General features: G+C 54.3%; 1 protein-coding gene across 12 annotated transcripts in view; it reads right to left on the bottom strand.

The window, feature by feature from the left end:
• The window catches only part of RGS3 (regulator of G protein signaling 3), a 139,186-nt gene that overhangs the window by 8,810 nt on the left and 103,941 nt on the right, over positions 1-26,435 (bottom strand). For 7 of the 12 annotated variants that reach the window (XM_081065281.1, XM_081065289.1, XM_081065290.1 and 4 more), the window contains one exon: positions 4,439-5,389. In XM_081065281.1, coding sequence (XP_080921407.1) covers positions 4,439-5,389 — 951 coding nt within the window. The other 5 variants (XM_081065285.1, XM_081065283.1, XM_081065296.1 and 2 more) reach the window with 5 other exon arrangements.

Here is a 26,435-nt window from a genome sequence, read left to right as displayed (position 1 = left end):
CTCAGATTCTAAACTGCCTAGATTTGAAACCCAGCTCAGTCATTCATTAGTTAACAGACTTTAGCCAATTTACATTCCCTCTCTGTGCCTTGGTTTCTTTCTTTGTAAAACGAGGGTGATAATTAGACCCACTCAGAGGGCTGTGACGAGGTTACCGAACACATGGGAAGTACCCAGCGTAAACCTAGTGCCTATCCGAGGACATGCTCGCTCAATAACTGTCAGGCATCATGCTTATTGCTGTTATTTCTTGAGCACTCACTATGTGCCAGGCCCTGAGCTCAAGTGTCATAACAACTACCTAATTTAATCTTCGCAACAATTCGAAGAGCTATTTGCTGGTATTTCCCCCAGTTTACAGCTGAGGAGACTGAGGCCCAGAGCAGTTCAGTTACTTGCCAGGACTCTGCAAGCTGGCAAGTAGCAGAGTTTCCAGTTCTGTTCCAGAGCTCACCCATGACTGCGGGCTCTCCTCGAGCCTGGCCTCACCTGTTCCCCTATTGGTCCTGACCCGACTTCTCTGACCATCCCAGCCTGGCAGAACCCATGGAACCTGTGGAAACACTGGCCCTAAATTCTACACTTATTTATTTAGACATAGGAAATAATTGTTCTTTAGGCTTTTCTCAAATAGGAGGCCGGAAGGTATTATCATGCCTTGGAGATGGAAGGCAACTTAGGGGCCCTCTCGTGTGACCTCTGGCCTAGGCGGGGAGCTGAGTCTGGGAGGGTTGGCACCCTTGCTGATAGCCTCTGCACAAGCCAGCCTCCTACAGGAGGGGACAAGGCAGCATGGTCCACGAGGAGCCCCAGCCTCTGTCTCCTCACTGACAAAGAATGACTGCGGACTCGCTGAGCCAGGCAGGCTGGAGTGAAGTGCATCCTGGCCCAAACACAGGTTCTCTGGGGTTTCCCTGGCTCCCAGGAAAAGGGCTGATGGAGGCCTCTGGATCTGCCCTGCATGGCCTCCAGGGAGCAGCTGGCAAGGCAGAGGTTTGGCAGCAGAGGGCACTGTGAGACAACTCAACTTAGCACAGGGAGCCCGACCCAGGGCCTGCCACAAAGGTTAACTTTGAAGGGTCTTCTTTCTAGACCTCAGGCAGCCGCACTTGGCCCAGCAGACCACCTCTCAGGTCTGTCTGGTTCGGATACTTATGCTCACAGTAGAAATTGCTCAGTGCATAAGAGGGCGGGATGATAGCTAGGGGGAGGGGCACCGTAGGGACTTTCACACTGTCACAGACAACTTGCATTCCAGGCAGCCTCAGCTTAGCCACACAGCAGGACAATGACCACCACAAGGCTACACCAGCTCTGTCTGGCCCTCCCGGGTCTCATCTCATCATCGTAATAAGTGCACAGAGCTTACTACGTACTGCAACCTTCTTAAATCCCTGGAGAACTCCGTGCAGACTGAAGCCTTCCCATTTTATAAGAGAAAACTGAAGCTTGGAGAAAGATTTAACTTGGCCAAGGTCTCAGGACCAGGAAGGAGGAGGCAGAGCTGAGACAGGGTCTGTCTGACTCCACAGCCTGAAGACTGCACCCTCTCCTCTTCACCCTTGCTTGGCACTGCCTGGCAGGGCCTGGCAGCGTCAGCTGATCCTCCCAGCAAAGCCAGGCCTACGCCAGGAAGATGGAAGTCGTGGGGGAACCACTGCCTCCCCAGCTGCCAGCCCCGAGCCCCTGCCCCTCACCAGCATGAGGTACACAGGGCCTGGGGGAGAACCAGAGAGGACTGGACAAGGGCCACAAGTTGGCCACTGTCCAACTGCACTCGCTGTGTGGCCTGGGACAAAACACTCCACCCTCAGCCTCAGGCTCCCTACCATAAGACAAGCACAGCTGGGCCCACCTCTCAGCAGTGTTGTGAAGGCGAGAAAAGGGAGCTGGAGGTACTTGGTGAATGTTGGGATCACTGGTACTCCACTTGCTGCTGCTGTCGTCCTCCTCCTCCCCGCCCCTCTCCTTCTCGTCAACATGACTCCCATTTATGGAGCACCCAGCAGGTGCTGAGTGCCAGTACTGCCCTAAACCCTTTCCCCTAGTTGGGCTATGTAATCTTCCCAGCACCCGTACACAGGGGTTGTTATTATCCTATCCATTTCACTAGTGAGGAAACTGAGGCTCAAAGAGGGGCAGGGACTTTCCCAGAGCCCACTGCTGGTGAGGGATGGGTGCTTGTCCATCCTGGACCTTGCTTCCCCTTGACAAGGGTACGCTTCTTACTGCAGCCAGCTGCCTGGAGGGAGCAGGATATGAATGATGGTGAAGGTCTCGAGGGCTGGTAGCCAGCAGAGGGCTGGGGGCAGCCTCTGAGGTCCTGCCAGCTCGGTCACTCAAGCCCAAGGAAGAAAGAGCCAGGCCAAAAGAGAGTGGGCACCCTGGGCACCCAAAAAAGGAAGCTGACGCTGGAGAGAGCTGGTCCATGACTGCTAGACCTCCTGGTGGGAGTATCTGCCCCCAAATAGGAGCTGAAGTCAACTGATTTTGGGAACTAGAATGTGTATGAATTTATCTACATAAAAATATTTAAATTGGAGCAAGGGGGTTGGGGAGAGAACTTGGAAAGGCCTGGTGGGGGATGAGGGTTGGGAGGCCTAAGGCAGGGGTGGGCCCCTGGATGTCAGCCACCGTCCAGAGAAGAGCAGTTAGCATGAGGCCTCACCTGGGTAGGCCAGAGGTCTGGACTCTCTCCTGTTGCAGCTGCATGGAGAAATGGTCTATGATGTTGATACTCAAACCATGAAAAACATCACAATCTCGGGGGCAGGGGCACACCGGAAGTCTGAGGTTGGGGACATAGAAACCTATACACTAGTAACCGCCTCCTGGTGATTTCAGAACATCAAAGTTTGAGAACCACACGTTTCAGATGAGATCCAGTCCCAGTTCCTTTGAGATTTGGTTCCAGTTCCTGGGCCAAAGTTTTTCAGGGCCTCTGCCTGCCCTTCCGGCCCCACTACCTTTCCACAGGTGTCCAAGTGCCAAGTCAGCCTCATCGCTAGTGGCTGCAAAGCTAAGGTTTCTGAGGCCACGTGCCAACCAGCCGGGAAGTGTGCTGGAATCCATTAGTCACGTCTGCCATGGGTTTGACGGCAGGAACGGCAGCCGGAGTGCCACGCGTCTGCCATCCCGGCACTTTAGGACTCCCCTGCTCTAGTCAAACTGGCTTCCACGGACAGTTTTGTCCAGGTCATGCCCTCTTTCACAGAATGCCTGCCTCATCCTCTGCTTATTCCAAACCTGCTCAAACTTTGAAGTCAAGCTGAGGGGCATCTTTCTCCAGAAGCCTTCCCTGAAGGCTCTAGGCCCTGGGGTCTCTCCCCCCTGAACTCCCAGGGCTCCCAGGGTCAGCTGCCCTCCATGGACACTGACCACCCCCCACCCACCTAGCCTCACAACAGTTGTCATGACAACACCTTGCACTGGCCTGGCGGTTAGCACCTCGACCCCACTCGCTATAGCACCTGCACCAAGTACATGAGGCACCAGACTCTTTCAGTTCCTCTTCAACCGCCCTGGGACGCTAAGGCTCAGAGGAACTGAGAGATTCACCCAAGGCCACACAGTAAGTAAAGGTCTGAACCCAGACTCGAGCTGGCTAGTGGGCTTCCAAGGGCGTGGTGCAAGCCCTTCACTGTTAGGCCACCTTCCTGGCCCACATAGATAACTCATTCCTCCCAGGCCGAGAGCAGCCTCACACATTTCTGGGGCCCCTGCTGGGCCACACAGCATAGAGCCGAGCACACAGCAAGAAGTCAATAAACACTTTTCCCCTCTATTTATAAATATTTGCAGGAGGCAAATAGCATGATGGTTAAGAGCTTCAGCCCTGGAGCCATAGTCTAATTCTGGTTCCGACATTTATAAACCATGCAACCTGGGTGCAAGGGAGATAACCTCTCAGTGCCTCAGTTTCCTCATCTGTAGGGAACAACAATACTATCTACTTCATAGAGCTGTTGTGACTTAACGTAAATTGCTTCGAATAATGCCAGCACAGAGTAAATATGTGTTGTCACTGTTGCTGGCTGATGGATTTTTCGTCTAGCTAGGCCTGAACCAAGTCTAAATTGTGACTATTTCTCTAGCTACTATGAGATCTTTTAGATCCAAATACACAATGTCCTGGATTGGCCACACGTACTCTAATTCCTGTGGGGAACCCCAGTACAACTTAGCTATTTAGCTATAAGAACACAGCATCTGGGGTCATAAAATCAGGTGTTTAAATCCAGGTTCTGTCTTCTTGGTCCCTCCGGGCCTCAGTTTTGTCCTCTGTTAAATGGGTAGAAGGTGCATTGGAAGAGCTCATTAGAAGGCTTAGAAAAGAGCAGGGGTGGGACAAAATGATTGCTCCTTCCCTACAGACACGGACCCACTCCCATCCCACTGTCTCGTGTAGCCACTCCCCCTCCACCCCTGGCCTTCTTACCTTCCTGTGTCCTGTGAAAAAGAGGGAAAGGTGGTGCATGGAGCCGCCGTTGCGGCCCAGTTCCTTCTTGAGGGTGCGGGGCGAAGGCAGGGCCCAGGAGGACGTGGTGCCCTCTCCATCTGAGCAGTTCAAGGTGGTGTCGGAGGCGAAGCAGGGCCCGCGGACCTCCTGCAGCAGGCTGCCCTCACTGTGCGTCCGGCGCCGCAGGGAGTTCTGCACGCGCAGCGAGAGGCCGCCCTCAGCACCCTGGCCTGTCTCAATCATGCTGCTGCGCTTGACCTCGCTGCGCTCGCCGTAGTTGTCATCACTCGTGTCCTCGTCGTCGTCTACCTCCCCTGCATCGCCCTCGTCGCCGTCCTCGGCCTCGTCTGCGTCCCCCTCGTCACAGGAACTCCCCCCCTCCGCCCCTGCCTTCTGGCTGAAGGTCCGATCGAGCCGCACCTCAGGGATCACAAAGGCCGGCCTGCAGGCCACGGGCGCGTCCCCAGGAGGTACTGGTGCGTCCCCAGCGTTTGCGGTCTCCTCAGAGAGGGCCTCGGCTGCCTCGGCAGGGGGCAGGTCTTGCCGCGGAGGAAGGTCCTGGGCAGGGGGTTCCTGGCTGGCAGGGAGGTCCTGGCTGGGAGGGGCTTCTTGCCTGGCAGGGAGGTCCTGGCTGGCAGGGAGGTCTGAGGGCACAGAGGGCTCCAGGCATGGTGGGGAACCCTTGCTTGGGGAGGGTTCCTGGCCTGGCAGGGGCTCCTTGCAGGAAGGTGAGTCTTTGCTGGACAGGGATTCTTGGCCAGGAGAAGGCTCCTGGACAGAAAAGGAGTCCTTGTTGGGTGAAAGGTCTTGTCCTGGGGGAGGCTCCTGGCCAGGAGAGGGGTCCTTGCTGTGTGGAGCGTCCTCGGCGCCTGGCCCCTTCCCTTCCTCCAAGGGCATCTCCTTCTTCTCATCCGCCTCTGATTCAAACATCTGGAAAACAAAGAGAAAACAAAAACGTTTCAGAAGAGGAGGCTATGAGATGCTAGGTACTGTGTACCAGCCAGCATCCCGGAGGCTGAAACAAATTCAGGCAGGGGCCAGAACCCCACATCCTGCACCCTGCACCCCACAGTCTGAGAACCGAAGCACCACATGGAAACCTGAAAGCCCCTTTGGCTTTGCTGTATCAGAGGTCCCAGCCTTATCTCCTTGCTTGAAACTTCTGTCCCATCAAAAACATGGTTGGTCATTTAGGGGAGAGGGAGGTAACACCATTATTTGGCTTCTATTATGTGCCAGTGCCATGCCAGATGAAACTCCTCTTCTATAATCTTCCTAGTGGCCCTCCAAGGCAAGTGTCATGGTCCCTCTGTAGGCCACCCTGTGAGTCAAGGAGAAACCAGGCAGTCTGTCCTCATGGACCAGAACCAAACCAAATCCCGAGCCAGAGCAATCACTCAGCAGGAGAATCGTGCACCCAGCAAAAGGGCATCTTCTACCTGAACCAAAGTTTGGTTTTGGTTTTTTTGTTTGTTTGTTTGTTTTCAATTCTAATGAGTCATTCAAATAAGAACTTGCTCTGGATGTTTAAGCATCTTTCTGACACTAGTAAACTGGAACGAAACCAGAACTTCAATATTGCCCACCCCTGGACTAAATAGATGTCACAGACACATGCTACCTCCCTGAGGGATCACCCACCCAGTGACTGCGGTGGGAGGAATCTCAGGAGTTCCACGCGTGAAAAAGAAAGCATTTTTCTGCCTTGCACACAACTCTCAGAACCCTGAGTGTTTGCTGGGTCTCTACACGTTTCATTTGCAAGAGGAAGAAGAGTATCGTTGATGAAGTTTGAAAAGCAGCTATCTCACATGAAGACTGGGGCTCAGAGAAGGTGAAGAATGACCACAGTGGCACAGCCACGTGGGGGAAGCAAGTCTCAGGCCTGGGCTGAGCCCCTCATTAGAGTCAAGGACTTGGCATGCTGGTGCGAGCACTGTTTAGAGCCCTGGTTTCATCCATGAAGAGGCCATAATCAACCAGAACTAATGGAAAAAAAAGATGCCACACATACCCAGGAACTTACAGATCCATGAGAATACACACACACACGCCAGGAATTTCAGGGGTACATAGCCCCAGAACACAGGGTAAGAGCGCTTGCTGTAGAGACCCTTAACACCCACTTGACATGAGAAAGCTGAGCCGAAGAGCAGGGACTTACCCACTACTGCACAGCCACCCAGAGACTGAAAGGATCTGCTGGAACCTGAGAAATCCTTTCAGCCCTCGAGAGTCTGTGACGGTGAAGCCCCAGCCAGACCTCCCATCTGGGAGGAAGCGGCCAGCTACCGCTTGGGGCAGCTGCAGGGTGCTGCACACACGTGTCAGGGGTCACGCTGGCATCTGGGAGCACCAGAGTGGATGTGAAAGCACAGTGTGGGTAAGAGCCACTGCCTGGGAGCACGAAAGTGAAAGCCTTCCCCCACCGCAGCAGAGAAGGTGGCTAAACAAAGGAGGGAAACCTCAGAGGACTCTAGGATGATGCCAGGGTCTGGTTCCCAAGGCACAGCCAAACACAGGTGCCCACTCACCCCCCGGACTCCCTGCCCTGGAACTCCTGCCTGCAGCTGGGAGATGATACTACCCGAGGACCCCAAGACCTCACAGTCTCACACCCTGAAACATCAGTGACCCCAAATCCCAGCGCACAGAGGGGGAGAAAGGGGCAGGGGCCAACCTGGAATCACACAGTGGGCCCAGGTAGTCAGTCTCTAAACTCTCTGGGCTGCAGCGTCCCCACCTAGTCAATGGGACAACCAATATGCCCAAGTGACAAGCAGGAGAACATACCATAAAGTGTAAATCTCTCAACAGGATCTGGTGACGGTAGTCATGGTGATTTTAAAGAATGGCATTAAAGGGAAATACTGAGATCACAGACCTCAAACAGCAGCACCTCTATCCCATGGACTCCTAGAAGCAAACCCAGTCAGATACCCAGAATCAGACTTGGTGACAGTGACGCCAGGCCCCCCAGTCCAGAAATCTCATCTGGAAACTAAGGGCTGTATGTCATCCCATCGGGCTACTCCCAGGTGGCCAGAGAAACCCTGCACTGACCTGACAGGAAGACTGAGAGCCCAGACTGGACAGTAACCTAGGGACCTGCCCAAAGGCCCTGCTCAGGGCCAGACTGGGGTTAGAGCCCCCGGCCTCTCACTCCTTCCCCAGCTGACTTCTAATCTCAGTCCCCAGAGCAGCCCAGCTCCCCTCCCACTGCCCCTCCCACCAGGGAGCATTCTCCTTCAGGAAAAACAAACTGCCCCAAGCCAGCTCCCTGGCGCCCACCTTCGCTCATCCCCACCTGGAAGAACCATGGAAGGAAGCAGCAATTGGTGCCCTCGGGGCCTGGCACAGAGTGGCCCTGAGAGGAGAACAGGCCTCATTTCCCCTTTCTTGGGGGGTAGGGGTGGGGCTTAGGCCTGTCCAGGCGGTGACTGCCACCCGTCTGAGCCCGCCCACCCCTCGGGAAAGTGCAGCAGCAGACCCAAAACCAGAAATGCAAGTCAGCCTGCCTCTGCCAATCTTGCCCTCAACGGAGGCCAAATCAAACAAAGCCAGGAGGGGAAGTGCCGCTGTCCCCAGAGGGCCCTTGCCGAGGGCAGCTGAGAAACCACCAAGGACTGAAGGGCCCAGCAGTTTGGTGCTCAGATGCCTGAGTCACACTTGGGTTTTGATCCCTGCAATGTCACTTTCCAGCTGTGCAACTCTGGCCAAGCCTCCCAGCTTCTTGGAGACGCAGAGCCATGATATCACAGTGGATTCACAGGAGTGAGTCTCCACAGGGCCAGAAGAAGCATTTGATGAAATGGTGGCTATTATCCGTCTCGTCTTATTTTAAAGATGGGGAAACTGAGGTCCCAGAGGCTAAGGGAATCCCCTAGGAAACCGGAGGGTGATTCAGTATGAGAAGTCATATCTCCTGGCTGAGGCTCTCTCCCTGCTTCCTTGGACCTTTATACACAAGTGTTTGGGGCCCCCAAGGGTCTAGAGGGAAGGGGAGCAGGCTGAGCGCTGCCAACCCTGGGCCCATCCCACCCAAGCAGACACCAGCAAACGAGGACCAGGACTCGTTGGTTCTGTCCTGTGCTCCTGGGCGGGCTGCTCAGGCAGGTTTGGTCAGGCTCATGTTCCTGGGAAAGCTGGGGTGGGTGCTTAGGGGGAGGGGGCCTCTGAGGCAAATACAGGAAAACCTCAGAAATCTGGTCAGAGGGGTGGCAACAGAGAATCAGAACAGGGGAAAAGATAAAGATGAGAGCATGTCACAGAATACACGCCAGGCGTGGGATTGTCCTGTGAGCAAGGGAATGACACTTGCAGAGTGGCGCTACATGAAATGCTCTGGGCAGTGTACGCAGGGAGTGGGGGTGGGGACCGGAACATGCATGCATTCATACATGCATGCGTACACGCTCGTGTTCATTCATCCTCCAGGCACTGAGTGAGGCCCTGGGGGGCGGGGAGGAAACAGAGGGCAAGTCAGACACAATCCTTGCCTTCAGTTAAGCAGAAAACAATAGAGGTTACACAACTGGTCTTAACAAATGTGGTGAGTGTTCTGATGGAGGAAGTTCAGGTAGCTGGGGACAGGCAGCTGATTGGGGTGACAAGAATCCAGCCAAGGCACTCCAGAGAGACCAGCCAGTTTGCCCAGGGCCTTGGGTCCGGAATCATGGGTGTGGCTGCCTCCTTCCTATGGGAAGTCTGTCTCTCGCATCCATCACTTCTTTGGCTTGGCTGGACCAGGGTTAATTCTGTCCATGTCTCGCCTGCTGGAAGCACACAGGAAATGAACCCGGCCGTCTAAATGGAGCTGCTGTTTAGGAACTAATCAAATCCTCTCCCCAATCCAATCCAGGGCTCAGCACAAGCTGGGGAAGGGTGGCAGGTGTGACATCAGAGCGCCTACTCACACCAGCTCTGTCTCCTTGGCTCCAGACCCCCACCTGCTATTGGGATTGGGGAGGGCAGTGGGGGTGGAAGTGACTTGCCCAATGTCACACAGCTACTAAATGTGGAGCCAGGTCTGCTGACCCCAGAGTCAACCTGCAGCTGTCACTCTGAGATGACTCACGGCATCCATCACACATGCTGGACTCCACGTGTGCCCTCAAAAACCACTTCCTGTGCTTGGTGCAGGGGAGGGCCAGAGGGGTGAGGGGGGTGTGAACCGGGGTTTGCCTCCATTTGGCCCTTACACAATTAGGATTTTACAGAAAGAACACGAACATAAAGCCAGAAGACCTGGGCGATAATCCTCACCCCATCATTTGCTTCTGGTTTTCTCTGCCATAAAATGGGGTGAGGAGGTCTCCTGACCCCAGTCCCAGAAAGAAAGTGTTCTGTGCACTGGCAAGTCCTTGGAGAAAGGAAGAGGCTCTCAGATTCCAGTCCAGCATCTGACCTCCAGGCGTGCCTTTTGAGATGGGTTGCTCCCTCAAGTCTGGCATGCTCTGAGGCTGGCTTCTTGGTCCCTGGCTCGATGCTGGCTTCCAGGAATCCAGCTGCTCCGCTAATACTTAACTCCTCATCCTAGGCCGGGTCCAGCTGCTCTGGCCTGGGTTCCTGACACCCAGAGACTGGAGCCACCACCCTGCTCCAGGCTGCCGGCTCTGGATACTGACCCTGACTTCACACCTACTGGCTGGGTGCCCCAGGTGGAATCTCGCTGGGCCTCAGTTTCCTTAGCCACATCGGGGGAGCAACATAGCTCCTCACAGTGCTGTGGGAGGAGTGGCCGGGCTGATGGACACCATGCTGTCATACAAGGCACTCAGAAGTGGCAGCCAAACCATCACAGTACAGCTCAGCTTTCTATCGCCCTCCTGGGATTTCTTCCGCCAGATCCGATGACCCCTTCTCCATGCCGTCACAGCCTTTTTATTGGAACCCGTCCCTGGCCCCCCTCTCATGTCCATCCTATACACTCTGTCAGTCACCCATCCTTTCCCCAGGCCACAGTCACCGACTGCGCCACCTGGCCGCTGCCGAATCTCAGTCCTCACTGCCAGCCCAGACCTGCCTCCGGAGTCCAGTCCCATCGACAAGTGTTTGCCCAGCACCCGTGGGACAGTGCTGCTCCCAAACACTGTTCCAGGCTCTGTGCACACACAGGGGAAGAAGAAAGACACGATCCCTGTCCTGGAGGCGCTCCCAGGCTGGGGAGGAAGGGCTGACATGAACCAAGTCATTGCCCACAGAAGCAAGTAATGAATACAAATTGTGGGCCTCACAGGAGGGAAACCTGTAAGGTGCTGTGAGGGAGAAGAAAGGGGCATGTGCGAAAGGCCACCCTGAGGAGTGACACAGCCCAGATCTGCTCACTGGGCCGGGAGGGGCGCACTAGGAGGGAAAGACGAATGCCAAGGCCCCGAGCCAGGAAGTCCGCACCTGGTGGAACAGAGAGGACACCTGTGTAGCTGGAGCCCAGGCATAGAGACGGAGACCTCCCCTTGGATGTCCCTTCAGTGCCCCCAACTCAACATGCCCCACACTCAATGCATGGTCTTCCCCAGAGTCCCTTTCTCCTCTCGGAGCCTCTGTACCCATGATGCCACCACTGATTGCCCAAACCAGGCATCTGAGTATTCTCCTCCCTTCCTTTTCCTTCACTATTACTGCCCCGGCCAATCATCAAATCCTCCCAACTGTCCCTTGTAAACTCTTAAGAATTATGCCACTGTGGGGGGGGGGTCATGCATGCGTGGGGATAGGGAGTTTACAGGAACTCTCTGTACTTTTCTCTCAATTCCTAAAACTGCTCTAAAAAAATAAAGATTAATAATTATAAACAATAATAATCATCGTTCCACCCTCTCCGTCTCTACTACTGCCACCTCCCTCCAGACCACCGTCATCTCCCACCAGGATTGATGCCAACCTCCCAGCGGTGGTCCAGACCCCTCTGGTCATTCCCTGCACCAGGTGACGGGAGACTTCTAAGGGCAGATCTGACCCTGTCACTCCTCTGCTTAAAACTTGACGTGAGTCCCTAGTGCCCTTCAGATAAAGTCAGAGTTCTGTAGCCCTGGGAGATTCTGGGCTCTCTTCTCCCTCTAGCCTCACCTCTCACCACTCCCCATCTTAAGTGTTCGATGATAAATGAATAGGTGGGTGGATGGATGGATGGATGGATGGATGGATGGATGGGGAATCCAATGAACTTCACAGGACCGTCTAGACTCCTCCTTCTCTAAGTGTGGCCGGTGACCCAGCAGCAGTTGTACCAGGAGCTCACATGAAATAGATAATGTTAGGCCTCAGCCCACACCTCCTGAATCAGAATCTGCATCTCACCAAGATACCAGGTGATTAATTTGCACATTAAAGTTTGAAAAGCACCGATACAGACTACTGGTTCTCAACAGAGAGAAACATTGTAGAAACACCTGTGGAGCATTTAAAAAATACTTCTATCTGGGCTCCATTCCAGACCCACCGGGTGAGATTGCCTAAAAGCAGGGCCCAGGCATCTTGACTTTTTCCTGACAACTGTGGGGAGCAGCCCCTGTTAACAGATGAGGTAAGGCCCAGAGAAGGGAGGTGACATGCTCAAGGTCACACCACAGAATTGGGACAGAATCCAGAACAGAACCTAGTGCAGGACCAGTTCCAACACACAGCGCTCCCTCTGTAACGGGAAGCCCGTGAGAAGAGGCATGACCTCAGCAGTGCTTGTCCCAGGATGGGGAGCTGGCAAGCCCGCTGGAGTCAGCTACCCATTCATGTTCCCTAGAAACAGAGGCCCAACTTCAGTAGGAAGGAGAGTGAGGAGGGATTGGACTGCAGACTGAAAATTCTCTATCTCTAAAGGATCTCAGGACAATTCACGGGTCCCACAGGGGCTCAGGAGAGAGCGCACCCATTCTATGGGAAGCAATACTGAGGCTCAGAGGAGAAGTAGCTCACCCAGTTCAGAAACTCTCAGGACAAAGCCAATACGCAGAGAAGAGGAACCCTTGAGGTGTGAGAAGAGAAGAAACCCCTCTTAGAAGCCTTCCATGCTCTTGGCACTACCGCTTGGCTAAACCAGAAGGACATACTCCCAGGCCTGGCCTTTGGAGCTGCTGGGCTGCCCCACCAACCCCCTGGATGCCCAGCCTTTCACTGGGCAGGAGGAGGCAGCTCCCAGTGTCTGGATTTCCAGTCCTATGCTCTGTCACCACCTTGCCAAGCTGCTCCTTCTCTGCACACTCAGACACCACTGCTTCAGTCTTACCCCACAGCCCTGGCTCTCTTCTCATCCAAAAGGCATGAAAGGTGAAAGCAGGGGCTTTCCCGCCTCTTCCTGTCCCTGTGGTGATTAATGCTTCTCTCAGGAGAGCACCTGGCCCTTTGGGCCTCTCCTGCCCCACCCCTGGGCTCTCTGCTCGGGAACCAGTTCGCCTGTGGGCTCCACCACTCCCCTCCTCACCTGGCACCCTCTTTCTCTGCCTGAGAAAAAATTTCCCTATTATCTCTATCTCCTCAAGCCTATTTCCTGCCCACCCCTTGGAGCCCAGCTAAATGATCCCTGGGATGGCCTAGCTAGAGGGCTCTCTGCTCTCCTGCCAATGCCTGGCCTGCCCTTCTCTCGTGGCCCTGGGCAGGCCCTGCTTCAGCTCATCAGGACTGAGTCTCTGGCTTACTCACCCCCACCACCAGAGTTACTCAGCAAATACCTACCGAGCTCCAGCCATGAGCCAGAGCCTGTGCAGGGAGCCAAACAGTAGCAAGACACATTCCCTTCCCTGAAAGCACTAGGCCTGTGGGAGAGGACCAGGTAAGGGGTCAAGGCAATATCCACCCACCCACTACCACCCTGGGAAGATATGGAAGCACAAAGGCAGCAGGAAAGACTGGGATGGCTCTTGGAGGAGGTAATTGGAGGGGAAAGGGATGGGAGAGGCTATCCAGGCCGAAGCCAGAGACAGCATAGAACATTCAAGGAAGTACAGGTGGTTCCATGGAGCAGAAGCATGGATATGCTAAGGGATTCGGACTTTGCCCCCCAGTCCCTCTTGCAAGATCAAAAAGCATGGAAGTAGAGAAATCAGAATTGAAACCATGATCTGCCCAGCTTCAAAACCCTGCTCTTTCTACCGTGATCTCCTTTCCTGCCCCCTTGCTTACCTTTCCTCACTCCCTCCCTCCCTTCCATCAAAAGACTTGACCGAGCACCTAACTGGGCCAGGCACTGCGCTAGGCGTGGTGAGCAGTTCCAGATGCAGGCTCCCTACTCTTACCCCAAATCAGCGGAGAACGAGAGGCAGATGCACGACTCACCTGGTGTGGGGAGGGTCACCATACACCTCTGACCTTCCCAACCTGTCCCTCCCGGGGACCACTTCATGGGCAGAGCCGGAAGTGCGTGGTTTTTCTGTGATGTCTACACTAGGTTGGTCAAACAAAAAAGCTCTGCCCAGCTTGGAGGACCCCAGGTAAGGGCACAAATAGCTCTGTGATCATGAGCCCAGGATTTGGAGTCAGGCAGGCCTGGGGCTGAATCCTAATGTGTGGCCGAATCACTGATGCCTCCTTCTTAGGGCTGCCAGGGGCGGGAGGCAGGGCCTGGTACACACCGAGCTCAGCTCACTGTGCCCTTCTTCTCCACTGCCTGGCTCTCCGTCACGGTGGGCACCAGGCACCAACCCAAAATCTACGGCTAAACTCCAAGCAACAGCTGAAAGAACAGAGAGTACTTTCAGAGCCCAGTTGGTTGAGGGAAGCCTATTGCTGGTGAAAAACTGGGGTGTGGAGACAGAAAAATCTGGGTTCACATCCTGGCTCTGCCACCTCCCAGCTCCGGGCACCTTGGCCAGGCTGCTTAACCTCTTCAAGGCTCCATGTCCTCATTTATAAAAGAGCGATACAAGTAGCAAGTACCTACATCACAGTGTGGTGAGGAAACAATACTGTACTCACTCTCCTGCCTGCCTAGCACACCACATAAAGGTGCCGGCACATAGTAGGTGTTCAATGAACATTCACAATTCCTGCAGTCATAATTATCAGCCTCATCGTCATCATCATCAATCAGCCTCCTCCCCCGTGTCCCACTGGGAGGGGGCACTTGACCCATCCTGACCCTAACAACAGCCCAAGCCGGGGGCACTAGTATCTCTGCACACGTCAGGGGAGGAAACCGAGGCCCATCCCAAAGGCCCCGGAAGGACTCGGCTTCCCCTAGTCTGGGGCAGCCTAGCTCACCGTGCGGACTGGGCCAAGTTACTTCCTTCTCCGGGCCACACTCTTCCAGAGCGGGTCTGTGCAGCTCTGAGTCTCAGCCAGCCTGCAGGCCCCAAGGTCTCCTTGTATACTGCATCAAGGGCAGGAAAAGCAGAAAGCACCCCCTTTCCAGAAATCCCTTGGCCTTGCCTGTCTGTCCCAGTTCCTAAATATCTCCTCCTTCAGGGCACGCAGTGCTGGGGGCACTGGCACGGGAGGGCAGGCTCTTCCATTGGGGACAATGGAGTGAACATCTGGCCACTGGACTTAGCTGCAGTCCTGTAACGGAAGGTCACCCTCCAAGGCCCCAGGCACGCTGCTGCCTCCACCGCTGTCGCCCCGAAGCAGACACGCTCTGTCTCTGCAGAGTGTGGGAGCAGAGGCTGGTTTGGCTGGGTTTATAGTCTGCTCCAAACTCATCCTCCCGTCCTCCTGCTGTCATGGGACTTTCTCCCATGTCCCCCACACGGACCTGACTGTGCTCCTCTCCAGCTTTCGACCCCTCCATGCCTCTGGAATGGTCCCAGATCACTACCTGCTAGTTCTGCCTCTGCTGACGGACCTCTCTGCCAGCCCGTTCTTCCTCTCCTTCCCCCAACCAATCTGAACTACAGGTGCCCCCTGAACACCATGGGCTGTGCAGGTCCACGTCCATGTGACTTGTGTTCAATAAATAGTCTAAATGTATTTTCTCTTCCTTATGATTTTCTTAACAACATGCTCTTTTCCCCACCTTACTTTATTGAGAGAATACAGTATATAATATATATAACATACAAAACACGTGTTATCGACTTTATGTTTTGGTAAGGTTTCCAGTCCACAGTAAGCTATTAGTTGTTAACTTTTGGGGGAGTCAAAAGTCATACATGGATTTTCAACTGTGCAGAGGGGTCGGCATCCCTAACCCTCATGTTGTTCAAGGGTCATCAGTATTTGTATTTCCCCAAACACACTCTGCCCTCAGGTACCTCTAAACCTGTACCCACTGTACTTCCTGCCTGGCACCCCCTGCCCTCCCTTGTCTACCTGGCAGACTCTCCTCATTCTTCAGAACAGCTCACCGACCCATGTATTGCCCCTTGAGTGTTGACAAAGGTGATACTGCCTTACAGTGAGAAAAAATAGCCTTTTAAAAAAATTGGACATCCACTCAGGGAAAAGAAGTCTTTACCTCTACATTACACCGTGCATAAGAATCTATTTCAAGTGGATTTTAGATCTAAATATGAAAAATAAAACAATTAAACTTCTAGCCCATAACATAGGAGAATATATCCATAACCTTGTAATAGACAAAGAAACAGGATTCTAAAAGCACCCTCCATAAAGAAAAAGATTGACGAGTTGGACGGCATTAAATTAAGAATTTCTTCCAAAGACACCCTCACAAGTATGAGAATGCAAGCCACAGAGTGGGAGGGGATATATACAAAATGTATATCCAACAATGAACACTATCCAGAATATTTTGAAGCTCCCACAAATCAATAAGAAAAAGATCAGACAATCCAGTGGAAAACTGGGAGAAAGACTTGAACAGACACACCACAAAGAGCTTATGCAAATGGCCAATCAGTATATGCAAAGGATCTCATTAGCCGTCAAGGAAATGCAAATGAAACCACAATTAGATATCATCATATCTAACGCCAATAACATTGGTAAAGAAAAGGAGCAGCAAGCATTCTCAGACATTGCTCCAGGAGGCCATACTGACGTCACATTTTGGGAAATTACATGATGGTCTCTACTAAAGCTAATTATATTCAATGTTATGACTCAGAGATTGCAAACCTTAGGTATTTGCCCAACAGGAAAGTATATATAGTGCATCAAAAGACACGTGCAACAATATTCATAGTAGCACTACTCATTATAACCTCCAACTGGAAACAACCCAAATATCCATCAACAGTGGACGGATAAATTGTGGTATAGCCACACAATGAAATACTATGCAGCAATGAGAATGAATAAAATAAAAACTTCATATAACACGGACGAATCTCACCATTGAAATGCTGATTGAAAGAAGTCAGCATAAAAGAATACATCCTCAATAAGTCCAAGTGTACAAAGTTCAGAAACAGGCAACACTAATCAATGAGAGAAGCCAGGAAAGGGGTTACCTTTGAGGCAGTAGTGACCAAAAGGGGACACAAAGGTAGGGGTTCCCGGGGTACTAGAATGTTCTATTTCTTGACCTGAAGGGTATGTCCACTTTGTGAAAACTCAGGGTCTATATAATTCTAATCTTTTGTTACCTACGTTATACATCAATTTAAAAGTTTACTTTAAAAACAGACAAAAGCCCTCATCCCAGTGTCTCCCCTGCTCCGCTGGCTGAGGCTGTGGCTCCTTCCTCCATGAGCCCCTTTCCTTCGTACACGTCTCTGACAGCACATTCCAACTGACCCCGTTTGCGACAAGCTGCTGCACAACCTCCTGTGTACTGAATGCCCACTGTGTACCAGACCCCACGCCAAGCCTCCGTCTCACTCAATAACACCCCCGTGAGGTAAGGTGCTACTGCACTCCTGCACCGGCATGACGCATTTCCAGCATCTCTGCCACGCGCATCATCTCATTCAACCCCATGAGGTTGGGCCAGTGCCCGAGGAAGTGGAGGCTCGGAAACGTTCAGTGTCTTGTCCAAGGGCACGCATCTGTACAGTGGGAGAGCCTGTCCTCACGCCCTGAGCCCACGCACCTACACATAACACACCACATGGCCTCCCAGGGATAAGAAGGTACATGTGGCTGGATACACACACAGGCAATTTCTATGGCTGGGCAAGAACCATGTGTACACCTCAGAGGGGTGGACAGACCGGGAAAGAGACCTGGTCCTTCAATGGACAAGTGTCTACGCAGCCAGATTCAGCCTCATCTCCTGTAGGAAGCTTCACTGAGGCTTCCAAGCCTGGGATGGAGGCTTCCTCAAGCTTCCCAGCCCCCTTCCCAAGCCTCCCCATCAAAGATAGCTGTGTGGTTACCATCATTACATGCCTATCCAGGCACTAGATTAAAGATTGGCCTTTTATGTCTATACTTCCAATACCTGGCGGTGCATGGTACACAGTAGGTATTAAACGCATATTAAGCGGGGGAAGGAGAGAGACAGGCAGAGGACAAGTGCAGAGCAGCTCTTTGGATCAACTGGGAACTTCCTTAACTGAAGTCTGAGCAGTGAAGGTTTCCACGTCCTGGATGGACATCAGTTCTAACCCTCGACTTGAGGAGTGGCAGGAGCACGCCACCTTCCATCCCACGGTCTATCCCCCTAGCTCCAGTCTTTTCTCAACGTTGCAGCCAGCCATGTGGCTCCTAGAGGCTCTGCCCAGCTCTTCTCTGCCTCTCCCCCAAGTGTCTGAGTTCTGCCCTTAGCCTGAGTCTAACCCCACCGAGAGGGAAGGAGGATACCACAGAGGGCCCTGGCTATGTGTGGGGAAAGCATGCCGGGTTCCGAACACACACACACACACACACACACACACACACACACACACACACACACCCTTCTAAGTTGGGAGCCGCTGACAGTTCTCTGGCAGCAGCCTGAGCCACAGTGTCAGGTGCAAACAAGCTGGCCCATGGCAGGCAGGGAGAGGGAAGAACCCAGAGCACCTGGAGCAGAGGCACAGCTGGCAGCTACCCGCATACCTGGAGTGATAACTGGGGCCCATTGCCAACGGAAAAGGGTATCCTGGGACCTTTCCCCTCTCCGCTGTGCCTGGAAGCTTGGATCTCACAAGTGGTTCGTGTCCCCAACATCCTTCTCCCTAATCCTGTCCCACCCCCACCCCAATCTCAATGCTTGGGTGCAGCTGGATGTGCAGGGGAAGGTGGCGGTTCCCTAGGGCTGGGCCTGGCTTGCCCACTATGAGTTGCTCCAGCCTCTCTGGGCTGAGCAGGCTGAACCATAAGCAGCCTTGTTTATCCCTGGGAGGAATGATGGCTCTCCCTGAGCAATGACATCTTGGAAACGGCCTGGCTCCACAAACAACAACAAACCTCCCAGCCTCAGCCTGGGCTCCAGCCTGCATGAGAAGGCTTCTGACCAGAAGGGCCTGTGTAACAGGTTGGGGGCTGCTTCCCTGCTGAGCCAGACCCTAGAAGTGATCAATGACTCGGAAGCCAGGAAAGGGAGAGGGTCTGCAGAACACTGAAGAATCCAATGGCTGAAAGGGGCTTGGCAATACCCAGTCCAGTCCCTAGTTGCTCCAAAGCGGAAACTGAGCCAGAGGAGGAGAAAGCATATTTGCCTGAGCTCCTCCAATGAGCAAGGACTAGAATATGCCTCGTCTCCAGCCCACTGGCCAAGCAAGGGCTTTCTCTACTGCACACACTGCTTTTCCAGAGGAGAGCCGGGCTCTAGCCCATAAGCCCAGACTTCCTAGGAAGGAACATGTCCCTAGGGAGTCCAAAGGAAAGGGAGCACCAAGACGAAAGCCAGGTACTCTGAGTAATCTAGTTGGTGTGACGAAGAGACCTGGGCTGGGGAGCTGAGACCTGGGTCTTGTGCCCACTGTCCCCACAGCTCCTCCCTTCCAGGAGATACACCCACTCCAGCCATCTTGAGAGGGAACCAGATAGTCTCAGCCATAAAGCCTGAGGATGTGGAAACTTTCACTGTGCTGCTGAGTCACAGGTGACCTCAATCAAGTCCTTTCTCTCCTGCCTCAGTTCCTTACCTGTCCAGAGACAAAGGGGCTCAACTATCCCCCGGGCCTTGGACAGCAAATGGAAAGGCGCTCTTAGGACCCCCAGGAACCCAGCTGGGTATGAACACTGCCTTCCTCAGTGTGCCTCTGCTGGGGTCGCCAGGGAGACCCAGGCTGAGATCCTCCTCTCTGGTTGGCATCACCCAAAGGGGGCCCAAGCTGAGCTCCAAGCCACTGTGGTCTGCAAAGGACCATGAGCACTGCATTCAAACCAACCAGGGCTGCCCCTCCACCACGGCAGCCCGGCATGGCCCAAGTGGGCTCCCCCTGTGGCCTTATCCAGGCTGAAGCCAAGATTCTCCCTTCCTCACCTCCTGTCAATTCTACCCTCCAACTCTTTGACCCTATGGAAGCAACCCAGACACGCAGAAGTAGGGCCTCCGAAGGGACTCTCGCTAGGCCGTGAAGTCGATCGTGCTCACTCTCTTCCACGCAGAGCTAGGAGATGAGCAGAAAGCTGACTTGGACCTCAGTGCTAATCCTCAAGGAAAAGCCATCCTAGGCCTTTCTTGCCATGCGCTGGGCCCCAGGCTAGGCCCTTGGGACCAAGGGGAGAATAAGGCGTAGATCTCACGTAAATAGGACATGAAGCAACCGCTATGGGTACCACCACCAATAAACCGATTCTAACTGGACTATTTGCTCTAGTCGTGGGAGTTTGGGAGGGATTAAAACCTGAAGAGGAGATGGGCTTTCCAGACAGCAGGAAAACATGTAAAGTAAAGAAAGCTGATGGTAGGTGGTTTCATTGCTACCAAGTACTTATAATCAGAAGCCCCCTCCACGATTCCTGGTTCAGAGCCCTGGAGACTCCCCAGGGGGTCAGGCCACTTGCCTCAGCTGCCTCCATCTTCACCATCCCTCTGCTGCTTCAGATGCCAGGCAGGGCCTGGAGTGAGCCCTGCTGTGGAACTTGGCTCCCTGAAAGGTCCGCCCTGGGCTAAGCCATGCCACGTGCTAGGGCTGGGAAGAGGGGAGGTGTCCCTTGGCTGGGCATGGAGGACTCCAGGGGCCCTGGGTGGAAACTCTGACTATGGTGGCAGTGCCCTGGCTGGGATCCCGCAGGCATTGGTGGGGCAGGCCCTGCAGCTCCTCCCTTCCAGGAGATATACCCACTCCAGCCATCTTGAGAGGGGAACCGTACGGCCCCAGCCATCAAGCCTGAGGATGTGGAAACTTTTCAGTGAGGGGCCTGGTGGCCCTGTACTGAGCTAGGCATCTCAAGCCAGGAGTGCCAGGTTCACAGCTGAATTAAACAGCTCAGGTTGGGGTAATGGCACCCACATATCCTGTTCCAGGAGGCAGAAGTCCTCCATCTTGTTCCTGGCCATAGACCTGCTGGGTGCACTTGGACAGGCGCCCCACCCCCCAGCCAAGCTCTTCCACAGCCCTGAGGTCCCAGGGCACAGTGGCTCTTCCTGGACACTTCAGGACAAGAGTAGAGACGTGGGGCCTCTATGCTAAGAAAAGAATTGGCCTCTGCCCACTCCCAGGAGCTGGCTCTGTGGGGTGAGTGGGTCCCTAGCCATTACCTCGTCGTTATGGGTCTCAGCTGGAGCCAAGGAGCAGGTGCAGGGCCTTTCCCAAGGGGCTCAGGAGACAGAGTGTCCCTGCTGTGCTTCCAGTGGACATTTTAGCAGAAGTCTCGGGGACTCAGAGGCAATCCCCCAGGACCAGGTCATTCCCCGACAGGGAGCTAGGAGGCAAGAGCAGCCATCCCTGGTATCTGCTGTGCGGTCAGCATCCCTGACATGAGCGCTAACACGGCTCGCTGAGCGCTCCCTCCCCAGGCAGTGTCCCGACTTCTGGTCACCAAACATTCCTTTCTCCCAGAAAGAAAAGCCGCTGACCATCCTAGAAGTGGAGAGCCGCCTGGAAGCATGCTCTTCCTTGCAGGACCCCCACCCCCTGAAACACACACACACACACACACACACACACACACACACACACACACAGCTATCTCAGAGCAGAACACACGGTTTGGTTGCAACATGCTCATCAATGGCTGCCCTGGGGAAGAAACAATAGAAACAGGGGCATGGGATAGCCTGGACAAGAGACCCCCAGCCCACCACCTACACACCCTGTCACCGAGCACCTACCCAGCACACTCCTGCAGAGACCCAGGCGACTCAGGGCTGTGGCTCCTGCCAGCCCGCCCGCCCGGGTCTCTGCCCAGCTCCTCCCGCAGGCGGGCAGGCGGGCAGGCGGGCAGGCAGCCGTGTCGGTGGCAGCTCCTGGCGGCCGTGTCAAGCGGCTGCCTTCCAGACAGAGCTCCTTTGTGTCAGCAGAGCTATTTATGGACTTACCCAAGTTCCCTAGGGGAGCGATACCTGCTGGGAAAAGCAGAACCGAATGACCAGGTTCCACCTCCCACGTCTAGGTAGCGTTTTCAAAACCCTTGCATCACCCGTCCCCCCTCCTCTGCCTCCTTGCCCTCCTGCTTTCCCTCCTCCTCCTCCAGCGCCCTTCCCAAACACACACCCTGTCCAGCCGGCGGACGCCACTCTGGAGAGAGGCTGGATTTCTTTCTTCCATCAAACAGAAAACTCTGTGATTGCCTAAGCCACTTTCACCAAGCAAGAGTCCGGGATGTCTCAAGGAAGAGTCCTCAGCCAGCCCGTTCTTCAGCCTTGGAGGGTGCCCACCAGCTCTGGGGTCACACGCTCCCACTCGTGGGCCCTGGCTCCCTTGCTGCCCGTCCCCAGGGCGCAGGCTAGCCCCAGAAGTGCTGCTCTGGAGGGAGAGGCATCCATTGCTCACAGCCGCACCCCCTGGCACTGGAATCCTGAGCTGGCTGCACCCCACTCACATCCTGAGGGCTCTTCCTGCGGGGGCAGTGAGTGCAAAGCCGCTGGCCACGGCTCCCAGCAGGACAGAGCCAATCACCGATGCTTCCCTGTCACACCCCCACCCCCACGCTGCTCTCATCCCAGTGGGTGGCTGCAATTCAACCCAGGGTCCTGCAGCCAACACAGGCTGACTCTGAGAATGCCACCCCCCCCAGGGTGGGGGAGTGGCTGCTTCAGCCACCTCCCAGCAGCAGCGCCATCCAGTGCAGAGCCGGACACACAGTTTTCTTCAGCACTTTTGTGTACCAAACTCTGGGGAATCAGAGATAAGACAGGGAGCTTGGGGCTTCCTGCCCCCAATCTGATGGCACATTACAACAGCCCAAGAGTGAGTGCTACAGTGAAAGAGACATTCCCCAACAAGAGACCATGGGGGGCAGAGGAAAGAGCACAGGGCTGGGAGGCGAGGATCCCCAGTTCCAGTTCCCGCTGCAGCACTTATTGGCTGGGTATCACGGAACAAGTCCCTGCCCACCTCTAACCCTTAGCGTCCTTATCTGCACATTGGGGCTGACAACCTTTGACCTGGCCACCTGTGGGATTAACAGAGGATTCATGATGGTGCCGGTGCCAGGCTCGATTCTGAGAGCTTGGCCTTCATTATTTCCTTTAATCCCCATCAGCACCTTGTCAGGCAGGGACTATTATTACCCTATTTATAGATGCAGAACCTGAGGTATGGAACGGCAGAGGAAGTTGCCCACAGTCACACAGCTAGTTGGCTGTGGAGCCAGGATTGAAGCAGTGGGTCCTGCTCCAGGGTGCCCGGTCCTGGCCACTGTGCAGCCCCACCAGGGCAGCAAGCTGCTTTGCCAGGACAAAGCTGTCCAGTGCTCTGGCTCTGTCTGTTGCAGTTGGTTGCCTGAGGTCAACAAACACACCCCGGGCTGTGCCTAGGTTGGGGGTGCCCATCCCATAGCCAGCCTCAACCTGAATATGCTTGCTACTGGAGTGGGAGGCACCCTGGGATGAATGTAGGCACAGAAAACATGAGGCAGGGGAGCCCCATGCTCCTTTCCCGCTCTACCCCACCTTGGCCAACCTGGGCTGAAGCACTGTCCCTCTGCCCCCCCCCCATATTAGTCTCAAGGTCTCTGAATGTCTGTCTCTGCCTATCTCCCAGCCCCTGTCTGTCTGACTCTGTATTCCCGTCTCTCTCACACATAGAAGTGCACACATGCAGGCTAGTATAAGAAAAAAGTCCTTTATCACTGGAACAGCCCTTATCAAGTCAGGCACTTACAAACTCCAATCAAGGCTTTGTCTTGTCCCTGGGGGCAGAGCCAATGCAGTCCTTGCAGGAAGCTTCCAGAATGGAAGGCTGTCATCCTGAAGGCTCCTGGGAAGCAGGGCCCCCGCTCTGTCCTGGGAAACTAAGGAAGTGAGTGTCAGGAGATAGCCAATTCCAACAGGGCTGACCAATTTCAGTGCGGGTGACTGGTACCCAGGAAGGAATTTCTGGTACTTGGGATAAGATTTCTTAGGGTGGAGCTCCTGAATACAGGATTCCTTGACATGAGAGGAGCCCTTGAGTTGCAGCTCCGACTTTACCTTCTTTCATTCAACAAACAGTGTTGCCAGGCTCTGGTGCTAGGCCCTGAGGACTGGGCCCTGCACTCAAGGCTGACAGTCCAGTGAGGGAGACAGACGTCAGCCACACAGTCAGACTAATGAGTCCATAATTAGACATTGTGCCACGATAGGCAGAGAAGCTCTGACAGCCCAGGGCACTGGGTCCAGAACAGATCTAGAATGCATTCATCAATGGCCTGGACCCCAAGAGCACAGCAGTCAGTGCCCCGAGGCGCAGGCACCTCCAGGCCTGGCTAGGAGAGCATGTAGCCCAGGGGAGCCCAGGCAGCCACTGCCCTCTGCCTCCCCATAGTTCCAGACACAAATGAGAGGAGCAGGTGGGCTCTCCTGGTACACAGCCTGGGGCAGGCTGGGGCAGTGACTGACAGCCAGTGGGCTCTGGAGAGTTTTCACTCCTATTCCCCCATTTATAGCCAGTGAAACTGAGGCCCAAAGACAGACAGTGACTTTACCAAGGAAACAGGGCGACTGAGTAGCAGGGCTGGGAGCAGTGCCATGCTCCTTCCATCACATGCCAGTGTTTCTCAGAACTACATAAATGATGGCGCTGTTCAGTATTGGAGGAATGGGGATCTAGGGAGCAGCAAGATCTAGGTGGCCCGTGGGCCACAGGGATTGGCCCCTGGGCACTCAGGGCCTGGGCCCTATTTACTGATCCACACATTTTATTTCCCAAACACTGATTTAACACTTACTGTCAGCACCATTCAAAGCACTTCCTGGCTGTTAACTCATTAAATCTGCATAACCCTATCAGATCTGATGTCTAATGTCCCCATTTTATAGACCTGTACACAGAGCATAGAAAGATTAGGAAACCTGCTTAAGGTCATACATCAGCAAGTGCGCTGGTACAGACCACGCCCACGCCACTTTCCACTGTGCCCTGCAGTGCCGCACAGGGCGGCCCACAGAACAGACAAGTTCCTCAGCTGTACTGAGAAGCTGTCTGGCTGGACCGCCCAATTACGCAGACAAACTTCCCGCTGTCCAGACACGCTGACAGCCGTTTCTAGGGCTGGGACCACGGAGGGTCAGTGGGAGCCAATGTGTGTACACCTCCTGTTTGGTGGGGAAAGCCCCCCAGGCTCCAGACGGGCCCTAGGGAGATGTGGCAGCAGCAGGATACAATCCAGACAGCCTGGACGGGCAGCTCTCCGGTAGCCCGCACCATCCTCCTCACTGTCTCCACTTCATCAAGCATGGTACACACAGGCCTGTGTTTCCAAGATCTCGTCGTGAGCCCTGCACAGACGAAAACCCACCCACCTTTCCCCTGCACACTCCACCGGGGGGAGGCCGAGCCTTGGCAGTGCCCTCCTCAAAAACAGGAGGGTACCTGCCAAAAACTCGAATGAACTTCCTCATCCTGGCTTCTGATCCAAAGTCCACTGGGATTTTGTTCCAGGGTGGGGGGGAGGAGGATGCTGCTATGGCAGAAACCGGGCACGAGCCAGGGAGAGGTGTGGTCCTAGGAATTCCAGAGCCTATGACAGACTACGACTGCCCAGTCCCTACCCGCCGCTGCTCAGGCTTTCCTTACACCTGGACAATGAAACGGCCAGGCCTGTGCTTGGGTGGCCGCGGTCGTGGAAGCCTGAGCCGGGACACACCAGCCCTCCTTCCGCAGAGCTCTGCCCCTGCCCAGCCTGCTACAGAAGAGGGTGATGACCCTGCGCTGCCCTGTAAAATTACTGTATTCGCCCACTCAGCCCAAGCTCTGAAGCTGCCAATCCGCTAACCCACTTAGGATGCTCTGGGCTTTTACTCAATGGGTCTTGGACCCATTGGTTTGGACGTCTGCAGACTCCATGCTGAAAGGCTCTCCCCCCTGAAGAGTCGGCCAAGAAACATTTATTAGTTATGTTAATACCCACTGGATCCCTACGATGTGCTGAAGGCTGTGCTCAGAACTATAGACGCAGACCGACAGGAAGCAGCCCGCTCCGGGATCTGCCTTGGAAGCTGGGCGTGGCTGACCCTGGCATTGACGCGACAAGCAGGGACTGTCCTGCCAAGTCTGGCCTCTGTGACCCTAACACCACATTCTCTCACTGCCTGCTAAGGGCCTGCAGCTGGCTCTTCCTGGTGGCACTTGCCTAGGTCTTGGGGAACATGCTGCACGTGGTGAGGTGGGGTGGGACAGAGCTGGTATCCTCAGGTTCAAACTCACAAGGAATTCTGGCCTGTATCTGCAGAACCCAGGGTATGTCCCTTCCCCTTCCAAGCCTCAGAGTTCTAGCTCTAAAATGAGACCACACGGGAGTGTCCCGTGATCCAAGTCCGACGCCTTCCCTTCAACTACCATCTGCCTCACTGGGCCCTGTGGGGACTAAGTGAGGTGGTGTGTGGAATGCCTGGCTCATGTTAAGTGCTCAATAAATAAGAGCATTGTTGTTGGGCTGTCGTTGTGATCATCGGTAAAAGGACAAAATTTACCTTGAGAAGGTTGATGTAAAGAGTCAAGTTAAATGCGATAATCTGTCAGGGGTCTAACCGATGAGGGCCTAACAGGGTACCTGGCATGTACTGATAGCTGATAATCATGAATAGTTATTGAGCAACAGGCTACTAGCATTATCCCCACTTCAC

The sequence above is a fragment of the Rhinolophus hipposideros genome (genome assembly GCF_964194185.1).
Source record: "Rhinolophus hipposideros genome assembly, chromosome: 11".
NCBI lineage: Eukaryota > Metazoa > Chordata > Mammalia > Chiroptera > Rhinolophidae > Rhinolophus > Rhinolophus hipposideros.
The sequence above is the reverse complement of the archived record's forward strand: the minus strand, read 5'-3'. Positions and strand labels throughout refer to the sequence as shown.